The sequence below is a fragment of the Kryptolebias marmoratus genome, linkage group LG13, assembly GCF_001649575.2.
Source record: "Kryptolebias marmoratus isolate JLee-2015 linkage group LG13, ASM164957v2, whole genome shotgun sequence".
NCBI classification, from domain to species: Eukaryota; Metazoa; Chordata; class Actinopteri; order Cyprinodontiformes; family Rivulidae; genus Kryptolebias; species Kryptolebias marmoratus.
The window spans coordinates 5,937,844-5,959,391 of NC_051442.1; the positions used below are offsets into that span (position 1 = coordinate 5,937,844).

The window sequence follows — 21,548 nt, forward strand, 5'->3', positions numbered from 1 at the left end:
TCATTCCTGTTACTGCGCATGCGTAAAACCGAACCGCCTATCAGAGAGCATGCTGCAGTTCATCGTTTGTTTGTTTGTTTGTTTATTTATTTATTTTTACTTGTCATTCAGAATCGTATGAATCAAATATATGTTGTATTTCTTGACGGAAAAAAAATATGCAAAGGCTCTATTGATTCGAAGGTGTGTTCAACATGCAGACGTGCACTGTATGGCAAGCCTTTGTAACATACAATAAAATTGCACTCATACCTCTACAGTTCCTATGAATAAAAGGATTCCGTCTAATCAAAACGACATTCCTGCTACTCATAAAAAAACTATAGAAGAAGAATATATACAAGAATATATACAGTAACAATTATAAAATAATATATATATATTTCAAGGTCTTCAAAGGGACTGCATTAGGGTAAACTGAATTTACTGTTAATTGACACAAATATGATATAGTACAAATCTTTCTAGTCAATAAAACAAAATAAAATCTTTTCAGATGACCTGAAGGGCTTTCAACACATTCTCAATCAACATTTAAAATGTCTCAATTATTCCGTATACAAAGGGTTTCCCTTTACCTATCTTTGTGTTTTTATCTCCAGATATCCTCTTGGAGATTTCTCCTAATGATCCATCATCCTTGTAGGTATATGAAATACAATTTTTATTATTGGGAGACTTGAATTTTAGATCTTTACACTGCAGTTGTTGGTAGTCATCATTTTTTATTTCACCTGTTTAATTTTGTATCCAACCAAGTTCTTAATAAATGTTTATTCCAAATATCTTTTTTAGACACCTACATTTGTACTGTTGCTTATCGGTATTCCAGTTCCCAGAGTTTGAAACAGCTTTTTAACTACTCAGTAAGAATACTAGATGACCCCAATAATATTTTGGATTAGTTAATTTTTTAAACATCATTAGAGATACATGGGATAGTTGTTTTAATTGGATATCTGAAATAAAACTAATGCTCTCTTTATATATGAAATATGAGTTTCTACAAAAATTAATTACATTTTTGACATCCATACCTGGTTCTAAAAGCTCAGTTTTGATGCTCGAGAGAAGTAATGTTATTTGTTTTCAGAGAACTGACGGTACAGATATCCGAAAGTTAAGATTCTGAGTAGTTAAATTGCTTTATTCGACTAGAAATAACAATTTCTGACCTTTGGTTTGGAGACCCTATCTCACTAATATATGATCATTTGGTTTGCCATACACCATGGACGTACCTCACTTGCTTGACTCCGCCCCTTCTGCCTCCTCTCTCCTCCCTTTGTGCAGTTTCAAGCTAGTTCTCGGCTAGGACTGGGACGCATACATACACAGGTACGTTTGGTGTTTTTTTTTAGAGAAATGCAACACAGCTAAACTTTATTTTACTGCTCATACATGATGGTGGGTGAACTCTGAGTCCAGAGTTCTCCCTTTTCTCCCCGGTTTACCCGCAGCAGGATGCAGATGCAGCAAAGATGCTGGGCCTGCTAACTTTCATACATGCCATCTGCTGCTAGCTTGTTGGCTAATATCTGTCGGTGCGGTCATTTGAATTGGAAAGTAGTCGGCAGTTGTGCAGGTTGATAGTCATCAAGAAGTTCACCTTTTTCGTGTCTCTTGGCGGCTCTCTGCTTCACAAGCTGCCCTTTTATATTGCTTTTAAGATTCACTCTTACCCCCTTACCACCTTGACAGCAAGCTAATGCTAACTTGTTAGCAAGTCGAGGACATGAAGATGCTGGCTCGATGTGTAACCTTTTCGTTTTGAGTCAGGCGTCAGTATAGTAGGCTGTAAAACTACAACACTCTTTTACCTTCACCTTTATTTTTGTCCTAGTTATGTTTTTTTTAAATACTGAAAGCTACATATCAAGCGGCGCTGAAGGACAGTCCAAAATATAGATGCTTGGATCTTCGTGCAGATCGACTCGTTCAAAGTTGCGTGTGGCGTATAGAAATGTACCCTTCAACCAGACGTCTTTGCCATTTCCTTTTGGACACCTCAGCTGTCATGTTGACCCCTAGTCCCGCGTCCTTTAGCACGTCCTTTTGACATTTCTGTCTGTGGGGAAACCACGCAAAGGGGTGTGTGTAGTTCAGTGAGCAAGCCACTTGTAAAAAGTCACAGGGAATGTGGATGCACAAACACTTCCTGGCCTTGTGTCACGTCGTCATTAAAACCATGACTACTGATCTTTATAGAGCTGTCTGAAGGTCTCATGAGTTATTTGCCATTGATTTCAATAATGCTCATTCAAAATAGACACTGAAAGCTGCAGACAAACAAGTTAAACACAGAGCGTGGTGATGCAATGTGCTAGATGGATGTGGTCATTTTCGCTGCTCTGAAGATCCTTAAAAGTTTTAACCTGAAACATAACTTACATGGCAAAGTAAGGGCACCAATTTGGTCCTTGTGACTAACATTTTTCATTTATTTTGTTTTATTCCTGATAACTTAGCATAATTGTTTAAGCGTCACTGTTATATTGTAGTTAATTTCAACTTATTTACAGAGTTGTTTATGCAGGGACAAATACAGGTAGTTGTAGAAAAGTTCTGATATGAAAAATATTGCCAGTCCTTAAAAAATGGTTTAAACTTTTGAACATTGCTGAAATGAAACTGAATATGATTGAGTTAGTAGTTGTTAGTCTTGATAACACATTACTTTTCAGAAGTCATAAGCCAAAAGTTTGTAGATGACTGTAATAAGCTCCTAAAGGTGAAATATGAAAGCTATTATGTACTTAATTACTTTTGGCAATTTGTCATGATCCAGCTGTAATACAATATTAGATTTTAGTTCACTTAGTCTATCGAACAGGAAACAATATTTGTCAGTAACTGTCCTAATTCTGAATCATTCAGTTGTGGTTGTTGATTGTTAGTTTGATCATATTTTCATTGTTGGTGCGGTTTTTTGCCTGGAAAAAATAGGGAATTGCAATGACACAAAGTAGTAGGATTCAAGAATTTCTGCAAAGCGTTGACTCTGCGAGTGTTTAAATACATGTACTATCTTCTGTCAATATTAACATGTTTGTTATCAATACACCTGCGCAACTGGCTGTACCTGTACTCACTGGTGGGCTTTTCTAAATGCTTCTTACATCTTGCGGGTGATGAAATGTCTTGCCTAACTGGGTGTTCATGAAAGTGAAGGACAAAGAGTTGCTCTCATACATGATAGCAGGCGGTTGAGAAGATTAGCAAAGAGCTGGCTTTGTGCTCTCAGGCAGCGGTTCATTGTCCGTTCTGTACTCGGTGCATGCAGTTTGAAACACGAGCTACAGGGGAAAAAAAATACTACTGTGTCAAAATAATGTATTTTATGTGAAATAGTTTAAAATGAGATGGGCATACTTGCCTAAAATATTCATAATGCCAAGGACAACATTTATTATTTTGAACAAACATTGTAAATTTCCTGCTAAAAGAGAGGAAAGTCTGTGTTGTCAAAATTTGAAAGAAAAGTGTGCACTCTTTCCCAGTCAGTCAGTGACCTTGATTTGCCTTTGACTTTTTCTGTTTTAGAAACATGATGCTCCGTCGGTTCACTTGGCCCACCTTTGTGTTGGGTCAAGCTCTAGCTTTACCGAAGCTGCAAGACAAGAGTTTGGACAGGCAGAAACGCTTCTTTTATGATTTTCTTTTGCAGATAATGGCTGTTCCTCCCACCTACGTTGACCTTGGAAAGCCAGCCAGGGATGTTTTTGCAAAGGGTTATGGTAAGCACCAAGAGGCCAGTGACATGTACTTAGTTCTTTCATCCAGTTGTGCTGTGAAATTATTTAGACTCACAGTGAAACACGATTATAACATATAGGAGTCAAATATTTGAGGAAAAATCAAATAATTGTAGACAAACTCAGAGTTTTTCTGCCTAAAATGTGTTTGTGAAGCAGTACCATACTAGGCTTATTTATATGTATTACTTGAATGGTGAAGATAGTTTGAAAAGAAGCTGCTAGTCCCAATATTAATTTATTCTTATAAACATACAAGACTTTATATTGCTGGTTAACTTGATCAAATGTATTTCTGTTGATTTATTTAAATCAGTTGCTTTTTGTTTCTTAGTTGCTCAGTCTTCACACTTATTTTTTTAATATAATTTTTTTAACAGAAATATTGAATGTTTTTAACCCTGCTCACTAAAGTAGCCATTCTCTCCATGTATATTGTGCTGGAAAGTAATCAGGGTGCCTTTTTAAAAATTTTTTTAGAAGATTTAACCACAGTTGAACTGTGTTTGTTTATACACACAGCTTTGCCTTGGTAGTTAAACACCAATGTTCAATGAAAAAAATGGGGAATTTCCACATCTTTCAGCAGTTTGAGTTTTATGTACCACCAAGGTTGCGTGTTTAACAGTGGCCACAGTTTGTTGCTGCATGTTTAGGCTCAGGATTAAATGGAAACAGTGGGATTTTTCAACCTAAGCTCTGGAGTTTTTATTGATAGCAATAATATAATCTCAAAATAGCTGTCAAGTACAGTCATGCAGGGTAATGTGAACATACTTTTATATGATTAAAAATGTAAGAAAGCATAAACATGTAATCTTTGTGAAAAAATGCAGAATTGAACCTTAAACAAGGTTTTTTTAATATGAAGCTAGATTATTATCTCTTAAGAATGGGGACATGAATGTTGGAGACACAAAATTTAGGTTGTCTGATATTAATGTCACAATTCTAGTTTATGTTCATACAACTATAAAACAATAAAGGATTTGAGTGAATCTTTTAAGGGTTTAAAGTGTTTATCTGATTATCATATCACTGCCTTCCTGATGCAGTTTCGATTTATTGTTTTACTGATTTATTTTAAATATGGTTTGTTTCAGGATTCGGGCTCATCAAGCTGGACTTGAAGACAAAGTCTGACAATGGACTCGTAAGTTGTCACCATTCATTATCAGATTACCTGTGCTGCCAGTCCAGACTGCTGGGGTCCTGTCATAGCTTAAGAAGGTCCTGGCTGAGAGTGAAGTTCCTTGATTTCTGATTACCACAGAGAGTCTGCATTAATGCATGTACAAAAGGAATAAAAAAAAAAAATTAAAATAAACTATCAACTCCGAGTAATTTCTTTATGAAAATGTTCTTATCGCCTGCAGGAGTTCACCAGTGCATGTTCTGCCATTACTGAGACCAGTAAAGTCGCTGGGTCGTTGGAGACCAAATACAAGTGGGCGGAGCATGGGCTGACCTTCACAGAGAAGTGGAACACTGACAACACTCTGGGGACGGAGATCACCATTGAGGACCAGGTGATGGGGTGTGAGGAGTAATATAAAAATATATTTAGAGAGAATGGAATTAATATTTACTTTTTAAATGATAATATGACTTGTGTTGCTATTTGCCAAGGTTTAAAATGCATATAAAGTATATCTGAAGTGGGTTTTAGGCAAACTATAGTTCCATAAATGTAAATGTTTCCAAATATGATCATATGTTCCTCCTGTAAAAACTGTAGCACAGGATATGTTGAGGTTCTCTGTTGTAATGTCGTTCCCTGTTTTTTTTTTACACAGTTGACTAAAGGTTTGAAGCTTACATTTGAGTCCTCCTTCTCGCCAAACACTGGGTAACGACCTTTTTTTTGCAGTTGATAAAAGGGTTGTTTTGTCCTTAATAAACCACACTTCTTTTACTTCATTGTCACTAAGGTTTGATGCAGCCATAGAATGTCAATAATTGATTTGTACTTTTCCTCAAACATACTGCCAGCAAGAAAGGTGGCAAGATCAAGACGGGCTACAAATGTGACCACATCAACCTCGGCTGCGACGTCAACTATGACATCAATGGCACAGCCATCCACGGCGCCAGCGTGGTGGGCTACGAGGGCTGGCTCGCTGGCTATCAGATGACCTTTGAGGCTGGCAGGAACAAGATCACTCAGAGCAACTTTGCTGTTGGATACATGACTGACGAGTTCCAGCTCCATACAAATGTGTAAGACTACATGAAGCAGAAGCTGTTTATTTCCAATAAGTTGTAGGTCTGATTCCCCTATAAATTACAAAACCAATTATTTGTAGTAACACTGGATTGTTAATTGATGCATCTTGTGGTAAATCAGATATAATAACAGGATGCGTGCAGATTATATGCAACAATTTTAACTGCATAGAAACAGATCTGTCTACAGATTGCCTCTCCAGATAGGCAGTGGACATTTTAGGGGACGAACTCATGCAAACATGGTTAAAAACATTTACCGACATTACATTAATTCAGAAACGTTATCTCTAGCTATGTCGTATGATTACTTTGATAAACCTTTCCCAGATGTTAAGGCCAGGTGTGTTCAGAAATTGGAGCTTTGTGGCTTGAAAATGTGCTGGAAATACAACCTCAGTGAATAACCAGAAATGGAATACAACAGCCTCTATTACTATTTAATTAAAGCATCAGGTTAAAAATATTTATGCTTAAAATTAAAGAAATTACCAAAAGTATTGACTACTTATTATAATAAAACTGTAAGAATTGGTTCTAAAACTGCAGCCTGGCAAAACTTGTCCTTATTTGGCTTTAATATGTCCAGAGAATGGCCACCCAGCAATAAAATGCAGCATGTAGACAGATGTAAACTGTAGCATTGAGCCTATAGGAATTATTTTTTTCCCTTTGCCTGACAGATTTTCTTGTTGCCTGTTCAGCTCTCTGTTAGAAGCCAGTTGTTTTTTTTTTTTTTACTCGAGTGAAAGGATTTATTATTGAAGCGAGATGGAGAGGTTGGCAGTAAGGACTCAGAATGAAATGGTGTCAGACAGTGAGCGTGAGGGTCAGGGCTTGTTCCTGCTGTGCCCCCTGACAAATCCGGTCAATTTCAGTCTGCAGCTGAAGTGGTAATGCGAGGTCAGACAAAGGTTAATGTGGGCTTTTCATCAGTGAAGGTGCTCCTCAGTTGGATGCCCTGTTACTGATTATTGCAAGGTCAGCTGTCAGACATGTAAAATCTAAATGAGTTCTCCTTGTCAGAAGTTTTAGTTGCCCCTTTTTAGAAAGAAATGGGGAATAAAGAATAAAATGCTTGTATTACAGTTCTATGATATTAATCAGAAACTGTTATTTCCTCAGAAATGATGGCACGGAGTTTGGTGGTTCCATCTACCAGAAGGTGAACGACAAGCTGGAAACAGCTGTCAACCTGGCCTGGACTGCTGGAAACAGTAACACCCGCTTTGGCATCGCTGCCAAGTATCAGATTGATCCAGATGCATCTTTCTCTGTGAGTAGCCTGCGTTTTAAATTGAAAGTTTAAGTAGTGATGAGAAAGTTTCTCTCTAAAATCAAGGTTTTAGTGTGGATTTCTTTTTGTCTAAAAGAGGTGTTTTCTTTAATCTGACATAAATGCTCTACATCTATAAGTGCATGTATGTTCATACATTACCTTTCAGTTGAAACTCATTCAAGCAAAATGTCCAACAGGAGGAGTCTGTCTGCTGCAGAAAGGCTTTTGCTAATTTAGTCCCGTCTATCACATTAGTCGTAAATCCCCCTTGCAGCCGAGCCAATTAGTGTGCTTTGGTTGTTAAGGTAGTTTATTGGGACCATATTTATTTGAACTGACAGTTTTTTTTTTTTAATTTTAAATTGGTTGACTGAAACAAGTTCAAGTTACAGCAGACTTTAGGCAGTCATTGGCTTCAAAGGATTCTTTACAAAATAATAAAAAAGGATACTTTATATATGATTAGGTTCATTTTGGAAAATGGTGGCTAAGAGCTGCAATTCCTGAATATTTTACACCTGTTCAACTCACTATTTACCTAATACATTGGTGTAAATTCTCAGTTAAGTTATTTAAATAAATATTTATTGAATGTTTCAACTTTTCTCTTCAAATATTTTTTTATACAGGCCAAGGTGAACAACTCCAGCCTCGTGGGACTGGGCTATACTCAGACTCTGAAGCCAGGTGAGTGCAGTCAGTTGATTATTGAAGAGTCATTTATTTAAATAAAAGGACATTTTTGACTCAGTTCTCACAAATCTCAAGATTTTAATGATTACTCAAAAATCTGTTTAACAAGGATGATTTCAAGTTGTATTAGAGTTATATTCTAAGAAGTTAAACAGCATCTAAATTAGTCTTAAACTTAGTCTTCTTGGTCATTTGTCATCATTAATAAAAAAAATCCCAATTGAAGTTTCTACAAAGATTTACATGTGAAAGTATTGAAGGAAAATAAAGTTTCAGCTTTGGGAGGAAGTTAGGATTTTCAGTAATTTAAAGATTGACTAATTTAAGGAGCAGTCTTGTTTTGAATCTTTAATTGAGTAAGTGGAAAATAATGTTCGACTGATGTGTTTTGCAGGCATCAAGCTGACACTTTCTGCTCTTCTTGATGGCAAAAATATCAACTCTGGTGGCCACAAGCTTGGTCTTGGACTTGAGTTCCAGGCATAAGAGGGAAATGCAGACGGCTCTCCAGTCCTACGAGCAATTCCTCACCAAACAAAAAAAAGAGAAATCAATCCTTTTTAGTCCCACCTCACAAACTCCTCTCCCCTTCCTCTCAAACATGTTACAAGTGGAAGCAAGGCATAGTGGTGAATTTTTTCTTGCAACAATCTCCTACTTTTAAAGGACAACTTAAAGCAACATCTTTAAGTTCAAGAGCTGATCTTAGAACAAAATTTTAAGTTAAATCAAAGGTTTTATGGTACTTTGCATAACTTGTAAGGGAACAGTAACTTTGAATGCATTCACATTGGTCTCATTCCTTTTTTTTCTTATACATTCTTAAGCAGTTCTGTAATTTCTTTCTTGTGCATTTGAAAATAAGTGAAAAGGGAAAATTTAAATCAGATCAGCCCAAAATCAAAAATGGGCTTTTCACAGTTATCATGCAGTTGTGTCGTTTCTCCTCCAGGTGGTGCTGTAACATAGCACTAATAAACACTCCTCGCTCCAAAAAGTGTAGTGGTAAAAAACAGTTTGATTCAAATATTTCAACTCTGAGAGCTCTTGTGCAAGTCTTGATATTTTAAAGGGGAAGAGTTAGTTGTCCCTGATGTAAGCAGCTGTCAGTAGCTCCAAGAGACACCACACCCCAATGTGTACATTCTGTGTTTTTGTCTCACTTGTCTTTTTGTGTGTGTGTGCATTCGGTGTGAGTCACATCTTTTGTTACGTTTAGCAGCAGAGAATATTATTTTATTGAGGGTCCTGCATAGTTGAAAGCACTTGAAGTCTTACGAAGGCAGAGATAAAAATCTACCTGGTCAAGAACACAACAGGTCAACTGTCGTGCACATCACTGATCTCCTCTCCATCAGAGTTTGTGCTCTTTAGGAGGAAGATGAAAAGAATAAATACACTCCAGAAAATGGTTGTCTTCCACAACTGGTTATGGGAATCAAGATTATTGTGCTTGACAGGATTGTCACTCCTTGAAGTAAATAAAAAACATCTTGAACCAGTTTCTTCTTTATTTACCCCCTCATGAACTGTCTAATTATTATTTTTAACTCTCTTAGGGTAGTTTTATGTAGCTGCCTCTCTTTATCATTATATCCTTTGTTGGACTAAAGCAGTTCAATTTGTGCGATTTGCTCAAAGGCATCACAGTAATGGGGAAAAAAGGCAGAAGCAGGTTTTTTTGTTTTATAATTACAGTGGTTCCTGCTACAGAACCAATATTCTAATTTCTTTTGCTTGAAGGTACAATATCCTTACCAATCTGACATCACAAAGGATTTTTAACATGATGTTTTGGTAAGAATATTTCATGACTAAACATCTGAGTAAAGCATTAAATTACTGAGACCTTGAAGAGAACCAGAAACCAATCAAATAAACCTTTTTTGTCATGTAGTGTAAATTGACAAATTTGCATGTACTGATCAGTATTAGGGGAGAAGAAAAATATATTATTGTACTAAATTGTGTGGCAGCACTCACAGAACACAAAAATTGAGAGGTGAAAGCATTTATATCTTCTGTGAGGTCTTAGTAAACAAAATATACAGAAATTTAAAAATGCTAGAGAAAGTATAGAAAGTATACTGTATTTTTAAATGGAAAATTTATACATGAGGTACATATAACAATAAAAATAAAATGAAACTGACCAAACAAGAGGCTACAGGTTAATTAAAAAAACAGTTGCTAAATGGAGAGTCATACCGGAAATGGATAAAAAGAAAAACAAGTCTGACCACGCCCACTTCGTACATTGAACCTCTAAGCCACGCCTTTTCCAGTCAGTCATCAACATGGCGGCGTACAGAAATATGGGACGAAGCAGCAGAAATATTTACGCAGTTTGTTTGGTTATTTTCCTCCAGCTTTTGGTCAGCGGCTCTCATTCAGCTCCGGTTAACAAGATAACGAATGGTAAGCCTTTCGAGAGATAATTTCAACGATGGCGGAAGTTTTCTTTTTAAATTTATTTAAAATCTTAACAACACGGGGGCTATCGAGTTAGCTGTGTGTTAGCATTACTGTCGCAAGTCTTTTAATGACAGGGCCTTGTTCTGTTGAGCGAACGTCACAGGCATTGTGTTTTTAATGGGTTTTCTCAGGACGCGTCAGCACTGTTTCAGGAAGTAAATCTCAACTAAAATCTGTCGAACGAATAGCCTTTAGATTCGATTTTATACATCTGTAAATTGAAATAACTTGCCTATTTTGTCCCGACCTATTAACCTAATCTGATATATCACGATAGTGAAAGTTCAGATATTATTTTTGAAGGCTCAAAAATAAAGGCAAGTGTCATATATATAATTGTACTCTTATTTAACCCTTGCCAGGTAATCATTAAACTAAGTAAAAAAAAAAACAACCTTGAAGTTGGAGACACAGTAATAGTTGTTTGAGTTTGGTTTTAATTTGCATCCATAAAGAGAATGTTTGCGAAAAGATGAAAATAAAAGTATGTTTTACAGCATGTTTTATTGTCCAGATGGAGTCCAGATTCCCACAGGGCTTTTTTTCTCTTTAACATCTAAAAAAAGAGACTTGACTTTATCAATTTCTTAAATAATGTTTACCATAATTAAGGAAATAACTTATCTTGGAGTATATTTTTAGAAAATCTGTGAGTAGACTGAATTTCTCACATGCTGTTCTATGCAGTCAAACAAAACAAAGGTCTCCTGTTCAGAGATTATTTATGCTGGCGAAGGCCCGCGCCTGTGAATAGACTCTTTCTCCTCTCGGAGATGTCTCGCTTCATGCTTCAAGTCGTTAGTGTTCTCCTCCCATCTTGTCCTAGGCAATGCCTCACACTCCCAGGGGATGAAATAATGGCGATGCTTGTTGGTTAAATGGTGTCATTGAGTCAGGAAGGATGACTTCGGTTAAAAACGCATTCACGAGTTGATTCAATGTTGCACGCGTTCTTTTAAAATACTTTTTTTGTTAATAAAACAGGAAAAAAGTTCAGGTTTCGAATATTGCAACTTCTGTAACTTGCATTGGCTTAAAAATAGGAAAACTTTGTTAATGTTTATACATTTTTCAGACTTCTTGTTTTCATCCTGTCAAGTTAGTAATGGGGGGAAAAAAGAGCGCAGTGAACAATGTACCCAGCAGGAAGATAAAAGCTTTATTACGTAGTAAATTTGATAAGATCTCGGACAAGTAAACACTAAAAATATGGGCTATTTATGTGACTTAGACAGGGTATCTAAAAACACAACTACTCACTGACATTTGTTGTTGTTGGTAAGGAAAAGGGAAGGCACAGTATGTTTTTATTTCATATGAACTGCAGAGCTGGGTGATTATGGCCAGAAGTAAATCTATTTTTTTATATTGACAGTAATATAAACTTTGATAAAGCTGTTAAAATGAAAGTATATGTGCAAGGGAGATTAATTCAGTCAAACTAATGTACCATTCAGCAATATTTGTATGTATTTACAGATATATTTTCAGATTGTTACATAATCAATAGAGCAACATAATGTATTCATGTTCCTGGGTCACTCGCATTCATATTTTTCCCCAAATACTACATTATTATAGTCAGATCTAGGGATGGGCAGATGAGGCCTCATTGGGTGTATGGCACATTTCCCAAACTGTGTCGACACTGTGTTGAAACTGTGTTGCTGTATCACTCAATGGCGACATCTGCTGGATTTAAAAAGTAATTGCAGGAAACTTCAATAAAGACTGGAAACAGACTGAACAAGGTTCATTCACACATTTTTATTTAGAAACATCAGCTGCGTTAACAACTTTGGGCCAAGGCGATTGCGCCGCTTACAAACCATTTCTCCTGCTTTTGAGAACACCCTTTCACAGGGCACTGATGATGCCGGCGTACAAAAAAATGTCATTGCAAGTTTGTATTCTTCAGAAAGAAATTGGAATAACCCAACAGAAGAATGATCAATAATGGAAACGAGAACAGAATAATAATGATAGGATCAAAATGATCCCACACAGGAGAAAACTTCCTCTTCCTTGGTTGATCCATAGTTTTCGATGACAAGCCAAAAACCAACGCAAAGCAAACAACACAAACTATCTCCATCCAACAAAACCCACAAACGTGTCAATACATTTTCTGTTTATAAATACAATTTGGCGCGTTCACAACCAAACGACACAGGAACTGTATTGGTCACGTGGTTTTCATTAAAGAGATACGCGCACCGACACGGGGCTTCGCCTTGTTTTCCTCGGCACATGCGCCGAGGTTTCAGTGTCGTCAGACCCATCACTAGTCAGATCCTTTGCAATTTTTACTTGGTACAATAGGCTGCATCTATATTTTGATCATGTCAATAAATTTAGTATTAGAAAATGTCAACTTTTTTATTATAATTTTCTCTTTTTACACACTGATCTCTTCATCCACATATCAGTTACTGCCTATGTTGTTGTGGTGTTCCTGTAATCTGTGTAATTTGCCCATTTTCTCCAGTCCTGAATGAACTTTTAGTTGTTTCTTGTTATTTATTTTCTTAGCTTTTTTTAACCAGCTGCCACCAGGATGTTAATCAAGTTCTGGTCACCAGAACCAATAGAGGGGGAAATTAGTAAATAATGAGGATTTTTTGTTTTGACTGAAAATACAGTAGTTACTGCAGATATTTTGCTAGTGTTTTATGAAATGCTTCATCATGTTTTATCTTTTTTGTTGTTGTTTTACTACCTAAAGTATATCTTGTGTCATCTCCTTTACTAAACAGACACAAACAACTTTACCCCTTTGAACCAAGATGGAGGTCAGGCAAACCCCTCAACAGTACAACAGAATCCACCAGCTGTAACAGATCCAAAGAACTCGTCAACGCCCATCGCTAGTAAACCCAGCACAGCGGGAGTTACTGAAGATGACAAGAAAATTACCACTCTAGGTCAGGCAAACCTCTCAGCAGTACAAAAGAATCAACCAGCTGTAACAGATCTGAAGAACTCGTCAACACCCACTGCTAGTAAACCCAACACAGCAGGAGTTACTAAAGATGACAAGATTACAACTCCTGAATCAGAGGGGAATCCACCGAGCAGGAAAGTTCCAACAGTCACTGAAATTAGTTCTTCTGATAACGTACCTGAACCATCTCACAGCAAGGATGCAACAGTTGCACAACCTGTTGACTCAACAGCTAAAAAAACTCCTTCACAAGCTGATCCAATACAAACCACTCCACACCCTACTCCAAAAGCTCCCCTCTCCTCTACCAAAATGCCAGAACCAGCTAAAACTGAGCCAGATGAGTCTGATGGACCTGACTACACCAACATGCTGAACCCATTCACTACAGAAAGCACTGATTTCAACCTGCAGCAAGTTAGTGATAAGCAGCCCGGCTTTGGTGAGACCGACGATAATGACCTGGATGAGAATGAGGGAGATGAGGATGAAGACGAGGGCGACTACTCTGACTATGGCATTAAAGATGAGAAAAATTTCAACAAAGACGAAATGGAGCAGAAGCAGCCGATTGACAAGGAGGAGGTGACCCGTTACAAGGACGTCAACGACAACCCAGAACAGGAGGACTCCCACTTCTTCTTTCACCTGATCATCGTGGCCTTCCTGGTGGCCATTGTCTACATCACCTACCACAACAAGCGGAAGGTGAGTGTTGGGCTGAGCAACTGTTCCTAGTGTAGAAACCAAACCTAATCAAACCCAATGTATTATTACTGGGCTTATTTCATCCTTTACTCATGCAGAGCTCCGTATTATAACACAAGACAGCAAATATTAAACAGTTTAAAAGCAGAAGAAGCAGTCTTAATGAGCACTGATCTCAACTGCTGCTTTATGATTTTGCTTAAAATACAGTTCATACAGCTGGGACTTGCAGTGAATTAAAGTTTACTCCTTTTTTATGTAGGTAGGTAGCACCCTGACAAAAAAGCATCATTATGAAACCACTTGACATGTCACCACCAGGTGCCCTTTTTATTTGGGCTTCAAATATTCAAAATCTCTACCTATCCCTAACATTGCAGTTAGTTCTGTTTGCTAAAGACTGACACGTTTTTTTAAATTATTTTTAACAGCGACTTATTTTTCTAATTTCCAAATATTCCTTTCAAAGATTGATTGCGATGTATAAAAATCCCCAAAACATAGTTTAGTTCAATTAACCAGGAAATCTGTTAACAATAACTTGCTGTCCTTGCGTTGCATTAAATGGCATATATGGAGTATTCAGCCCCTAAATTTATGATGGTAGTTATGAATCAGAGGGTGATGAATCCTTCTGACATAAAATGATCATGTAGTTTATATTGTAACTATTTATTAAAGAAAAGGAAAGCTATGCATTTTGTATGCCAATATGGGCCAACATTTGCAGGGGAAATGTAGACTGCTGACTTGACCAAAAATGTTAAACGTAAAGTCCAACAACAGCATAAACTGTGCAGGAACAGATGCTTTGAACTGCAGTGGCTCTGCCAGTAGAATTTCAATAGCGGGAATTAACTAGTCAGTCTGCAAAAGAGGCTGAAAATGACAAGAAAAAATTGTGCAAGAACTGCCATTTCAATATATTTGTCACAATTTATTTCACCATAAAGAAAGATGTTAGTCTAATTAAAGTTAAAACATACAGCCTTAAGTTTCAGGGGCTGTTATTAGACCTAATTAAAATGAATAAAATTTAAAGTTTGAAGAGTAAAACAGAACTATACCTCCCTTTTTTAAAAATAAATCTAGTGAACCATCTTAAATTTATCATCAATATGATATACTGATCTGATTAGACTCATTTCTTTTTATCTGTCAAGTCTTTTAAGCAAGATTTTATTGCATAATGTTCAAGTAAATGTGGATGTTAAAGTGCTGTAGTAAGGATTCCAATTATCCAGTTTTTCATCTTTTCTGCCAGCTTATCAAACAGGGAAAAAAAATATTTGACTTGATCAGCAGATGTACATCAAACAGACTAATTTGGTTTCTGTCAGCGTTTTTCACACAAACCCGAATCTGTTTTCTCCCTTCCCCCTGACGCTTTTCAGATCCTCCTCCTGGTCCAGAGCCAGAGATGGAAAGACGGCTTATGTTCTCGTGACACGGTGGAGTATCACCGCCTGAGCCAGAACGTCAACGAGGCCATGCCGTCTCTGAAGATGACCCGAGACTACATCTTTTAATCAGCACTTGGAGAAATGAGTTGTATGTCTAAATCAGATCACCTGCATTAGATTCTGTGCTTTTTCTTGTTGTTGTCGTTTTCTTTTTATTTCATAGGCCTATAGGAGATCTGGGGATGGTATTTTTGGACTATATTTATGTTTATTCTGGCCTTTTTCTAGTATTATTTTGCTATTTTCGCATCTTTTGTATTTATAATATTTTGATTTATCATCTGGTCCTTTTGAGGGTATCTCAGCCTTACGGTCCCTTTAAGGCTGTTTAATTTTATTTTACTTTTTAATGCTTAATATAAGACTAAAAACAGAATAACAACAATGTAATCTTTAGGTCAGATTGTCATTCCTTCACAGACTGTTGAACTGTTTTCCACAACCACGTTTGTTTCTGGTGACAAAGTGCATTGTTGCCTTTTGGTTTGTATTTGGGATGTAAACTTCTTCTGAAATTGTGTCAGACTGGCTACACATAAAGTCTAAGTTTATATCAGTGCTGATCTTTAGGTGACTGATAATCTTATCTGCTGAAGTCATTTAAATACAGATGTTTAGAATATAACAGTAGAATGTAAAAACACGGCAGTACTGTTGCCAGATATTTCTTTCTCGTTTAAATCTTTATCCTAACAGGTACTTCTGCAGCTCTTCTGTGGCTGTCCCTTTTTGCTTTATGACTTCAGTGAAGTCTCTGTTGCACACTCTTACACACATATACATATACAGAACTTGTTGGATTTTGTAGATGGGGATTTTGGCCCCTTATCAGAAAATTTGCACCCACTATATGACCTGTTGTCTACAAGTTTATTATATATATATATATATATATATATATATATACACACACACACACACACACACACACACACAAAACTAAACGGATACACCAAAGACAATAGCCAGTTTACTTCTCCCTGCTCTATTCTGTTCATCACAGCCACACCTGTTGCTGTTTCATGCCTTCAGTTTTGATGCCATATTAGAATTGAATTGTTGTCAGTCTCCTGTTGTCCTCTGTTGGGCTCTTTCAGGTGTCTCTGTGTCTCACACACACGTCTACAGTGGGTAGATGGGTTTGCACTGTGCTGCTCAGTCCTGCTAGCTAGAAAATGAGGGGAAGGTTAACCCGATGATCAGTTCTGCTCCTGCAATCAACAATATAAAATGTGGTACAATCTTTTTGTCAATAAAGCACAAATTATATAAACCCTCCCTTTGTGGTTCCTTGGGCGCAGCATAGGATATATTAATTCTGAAAATGGCAAAACAATGAGAGTTTGTTAGTTGTACTGTCCTTGTGTTAACAAAAATCAAAGATGTTGTAATTTTAGTACATCCATGTGGTCATTAAAATGTATTTACTGTTAAGGTAGAAACCAGGTAGAAACCATTGGTTTATGGTTCTCATAAACCAATGGACAGGTCTTAAAGAAGCTCTCAGAAAGCAATCATTGGATGTACTTTTATAACTGATTTAACTTGAGTCAACAAAATTTAAGATGGCTGCCACAGTTTCTCAACATTAACTTACAAAAATGACTGTAACTTAGTCAGTTTTACAGATATTGATCTAACATTTAATGTGGTAGTAGCTGAGCAGCTCATACAGCCGTTTACAAGGTTAGAACTTTGTCATTTCTCAGCATAAAATAATTTCAGTTTAAAACTCTACCAGACAAAAAGACAGTGGGTGATATGCATTCCTTTGATGCCAGGCCTTTCTTTTTATTATTATTATTTCTCATAATGGGGATACCTTGGCATCAGCTGCACAGTTAAAAAACAAAACAAAAACAGAACATGAATGAATTCTGCCACAGGGAGGCAGTATGCACACACAAATACAGTCTGAAGCGATGGATTTCAGTTTAGTTTCCTTTCACAAACTGAACGGTGGAAGAATGGCAGTGTGCAGCTCTGTATGTAAATGTGAAACCGACTCAGGAAGAGGAGAAAAGTAATTTTGCAACTGTTTTTTCCCCCCCAACTCTCCTGAGTGCGGTGCAAGTATATCAATGTAATAAAGAAGAATTTAAGCTGAAAAAAACCCTCTAATATTTCTTTCTTTCTACTGATGCATCAAGCAAACAGCACATTCTATAAAATACCAAACAGCATCTGTGATGACTAATTGACACTAAGATGGACTTTATACGGTGCCAAAAGCAAGTAAACAACAAACAAAAAGGCCAGTGTTTGTTGTATATATTCTAAACCGTCTTGTTTTGATAAATGGCTGCCACAGTCTGTTCCTGCAGCAGAATTACTCCTAATGTCCTGCAGGCTCACACTGAAACTTATTGCCTGGTCACAATCTAACAAACTGCTCCTAAATCATCTAACTTTAATTTGAATTTAGCACTAAACCCAAAAAGTATATACACTCACTTACTGTGCATTGTTGAAATTCAGTTTGATGACCAAACTGGCTGTCACTCTGTAAGTGTAACATTTTTTAAAAAGAGAAAAGCAGCACAGCAACAACAGTAAAAATGTTCGACATTAAGGTTATTTACAGTAGATTCCAGATATCCTTATGGATCTGATGATGAAACAATTCCATTTATATTAACATTATAGTAAGAATATGTGAACCTTTGTTTTTTGTGTTTGGTCCTCCTTTGCAGCGACAACCTCAGATTAAACATTTGCAGTTCAAACAACACCTTTTTGTGCAATTATCTTGTGTAAAATCAGATGCAGTAAAGCCTTTAATGCAGCTGGAAAAGTTGAGCCAACAGCATTCTCCAAAACCATCTTTGGTCCTGACTTGCGCCTTTTCAGTTATTCCAGACTGTACTTTACATGATTTGATGCGCAGGAGGTTGTTACAAAGAATCACTCCAGCTGAACTCAACAGCGTTTGTGATTTCTTTGACCTCTCCCACCGAGGAGGCAGCTAATAGGCCAGACCGCATGATCTGATCACAACAGTGTGTTGCTTTGATAAGCTCTGGCCTCAACCCAACAGTTTTATCTGCAACACCCCCCCATGTCTCCTGCTGCTCAATGTATTGACGTCTTCATGAGGAGAGGGGAAAAAAAAAGGATACCTGCTTGAATTGGGTTATAAAAGTGGGCTGATCTAAACAAGCAAAGGCTAAAAATACAGAAATTATTAAGGAGAAACCAGACCGGTCAATATCACATAGCTGTCCTTGATGGCTAGTTTTACAGAAGCGAGTCGATTTGTCCAAAATATATTCCAACTGTGTGAAATATTCCTAAAGCTACCCATGCCCCAGGTTCTACAACTTTTTTTTATATTTCACTTTCAGACACTAAATCTGATGCTTTTGCTGATAAGATACCAAGGCTGTAGCTTGATTAGCGATGACCACATCTGCCAGGATTTGCACGTACGTGCACTACTATCAGAATAAAACACACTCTCAAGATAGATTAGCTGTAATTAATTAAAGCAAAGATTGGGGTTTTGTCATGCCTGTTAGAAGAGGATAATCTGCATCATAGGGAAGTATTAGATGTTTAATTATCCCCTTGAAACAAGACAAAAACAACCAGATAATGTGATTAATTACACAGTTCTACTGAGTTTTTTAAGAGTTTATTTTAATGCATTGTATAATTTAAGTTCTAGTAATCCTCAAAGAAATGTATATCTCTTGACATCTTTCATGACAGAAATTTAAACTAAAAGCATCTTCGAAGAGACTATGTTATAGTCGTTTTGATTAAGCATAATCTTAAGGAATATTGTCAGCTCCTGTGAGATGTGTTAGTGCTCAAAGAACGTGTGAAGGACTCAGCTGCTATCACACCAAATGTGAGTTTATATCTGGAAACTGACTGAGTAATAATTGTATTGGTAAAGGTCAATTTGTTGTGGTCACCATTTTGAATTGGGTTGACTTCAAACGTTTATTAATTGTACTGCATCCCATGATTACTTTCTGCCAGTTTCATTAACATTTGTCCGGTGGTTCATGAGATATTATGCTAAAGATGTATACAGTTGACCCCAAAGGTTATTGTCAAAGTTTTAAGCAAAAAAGAAAAGTGCAGTGAATATTTCTCAAAAGTATGTGATGGGGATATTTGTCAGCCACTGCAATACCATATTTTAGCTTAATATCTCTATAATTGACTGAGTTGTAGCCATTTTTTTCTGTTTTCTAAGGTCAGCTGGTTGTTGTGGTCATCTTGAATTAGACTGACTCTAAAAGTTGATCATTTGTAGACATCCAATGATTACTTTCTGAGAGTTTCATTAAAATCCATCCAGTGGTTCATAAGATATTTTGCTAACGCTACAGACAAAAACCAAAGACACAAGCTAAATCATTATAAAATAAAAAACTGGACACATGTATGTGAGAGCCTAATGATGATTAATTTGACAACAATAATCTTTCAGGAATCCACCAGAAAGTTGTATTCTTGTGTGTACATTTCGGTTCTTGTGAGCTCTTATTGCAACAAGTCTTTAAAGTAAGCATTTTTATAATACCAGCTTAAGCATGTTCTAGAGATATTTCTTATCAAAGTGAGAACACCCTTTTTTACAACGACTGGATAACCAGACAGGATTTCCACCCTCCGCTGATCAAAAGTAGTTGTGAGATTTTCTGACTGGTAGATTTCATTTTGCTGCTGCCTTTCAAATTGATTCACTCAACTAACTTTGTACAAAAATCCACAAATCCTGGTTATCTCATCTGCAGATGACGTGCACCCAGAAGCTGTCTCCTCTTGCTTTTTATTTGTAGGTTTTTACATTTGATACGTGACAGGAGCTGTTTTATGCACTGAGGCTTGTGCTGGATGAGCAACAAGCTCAGTAGAATAAAATGTGACCTAATGTGGCAAAACGAATGCATGTTGCTTTTTTTTGTCTCCTTTTTTGGGCAACAGTGGCTCAGGAGGTAGGGGTTTGTCCTGTAATCGGAGGGTTGCTGGTTCAAGCCCCTGCTCTGGCTGTCTCAGCTGTTGTGTCCTTGGGCAAGACACTTCACCCGCCTTGCCTACTGGTGGTGGTCAGAGGGCTCGGTGGCACCGGTGTGATGGCAGCCTCACCTCTGTCAGCCCACCCCAGGGCAGCTGTGGCTACATTGTAGCTTACCACCATCAGTGTGTGAATGTGTGGATGAATGGGTGAATGATTGTAGTGTAAAGCGCTTTGGGGTCCTTGGACTAGATAAAGTGCTATATAAGTGCAAGCCATTTTTTTTTTTTTTTTTACCATTCCTTTCATATCAGAGTTTCAGACAAATGCAAAATCACAAGATTGTAAACTCGGACTAAGTGTTTGTGAGTGACTCTCATTTACTACCACACCAAATTTGATCACAATATCTTTAAAACTGACTGAATTACAGCCATTTTTGTGTTTTCTAATGTCAATTGGCCATAACAGCCAAACAATCAGTTGTAAATGTACATCCAGTGATTATTTCCTGAAAGTTTCGTTAAAATTTATCCAGTCATTCACGAGATATTTTGCTAAGAAACAGACAGAGCTGACTGCAAAGAGTTAATGACAACATTTTAAACAAAGATTTTCTTCCAGTGAATACTTTCTGAAAGTTTCATTTAAATTCATCCAGTTGTTCATGAGATAAACAAAGACCCAAGCAAACACATGATTGATCTGTCTTTGCCTTTCAGTAAGTGGGTAGTGGGAGCAGAATGTGATATTGTTCACTTTAGAAGCTTTTCTTTTCCAATTTTGAATTACTAATTGTACAAAAAAAACCCATACTAATTCACATTTCCTCATAAAATACAACATGTATTAGATTTTCTCTGTGAAACATCATAAGATTGCACTGGACAACAAATTTCCGCCCCCAGACCAACAGCATTCATGTTATGTTAACTAGCAGCTCTAGGTGTTGAGCATGACTGGTTGTTTGACTGGTGACCTGTTTTTATGTGTACCCCAATTTTTGTCCACAGGAAATAGGCACTAGCTCCCT

At 37.0% G+C, this 21,548-nt stretch overlaps 2 protein-coding genes across 3 annotated transcripts; both read left to right on the forward strand.

Moving 5' to 3' along the window:
• Window positions 1–1,242: 1,242 nt before the first annotated feature.
• On the forward strand, window positions 1,243–9,454 carry vdac1 (voltage-dependent anion channel 1). The gene is made up of 9 exons (XM_017419816.3): window positions 1,243–1,338; window positions 3,668–3,737; window positions 4,859–4,908; window positions 5,132–5,284; window positions 5,552–5,604; window positions 5,748–5,975; window positions 7,107–7,257; window positions 7,890–7,947; window positions 8,348–9,454. The coding sequence occupies exons 2-9, from the start codon at window positions 3,671–3,673 to the stop codon at window positions 8,437–8,439; spliced, it is 852 nt and encodes a 283-aa protein (XP_017275305.1). The 5' UTR covers window positions 1,243–1,338; window positions 3,668–3,670; the 3' UTR covers window positions 8,440–9,454.
• A 761-nt stretch (window positions 9,455–10,215) lies between these two features.
• lg13h5orf15 (linkage group 13 C5orf15 homolog) lies at window positions 10,216–16,817 on the forward strand. 2 transcript variants are annotated; one of them, XM_025006746.2, is made up of 4 exons: window positions 10,216–10,371; window positions 13,185–13,220; window positions 13,353–14,080; window positions 15,475–16,817. In XM_025006746.2, the coding sequence occupies exons 1-4, from the start codon at window positions 10,251–10,253 to the stop codon at window positions 15,607–15,609; spliced, it is 1,020 nt and encodes a 339-aa protein (XP_024862514.1). In that variant the 5' UTR covers window positions 10,216–10,250; the 3' UTR covers window positions 15,610–16,817. The 2 variants fall into 2 exon arrangements, with proteins under 2 accessions (XP_024862514.1, XP_017275440.1); XM_017419951.3 differs by having other exon boundaries at window positions 10,217–10,371; window positions 13,185–14,080.
• Window positions 16,818–21,548: the final 4,731 nt, after the last annotated feature.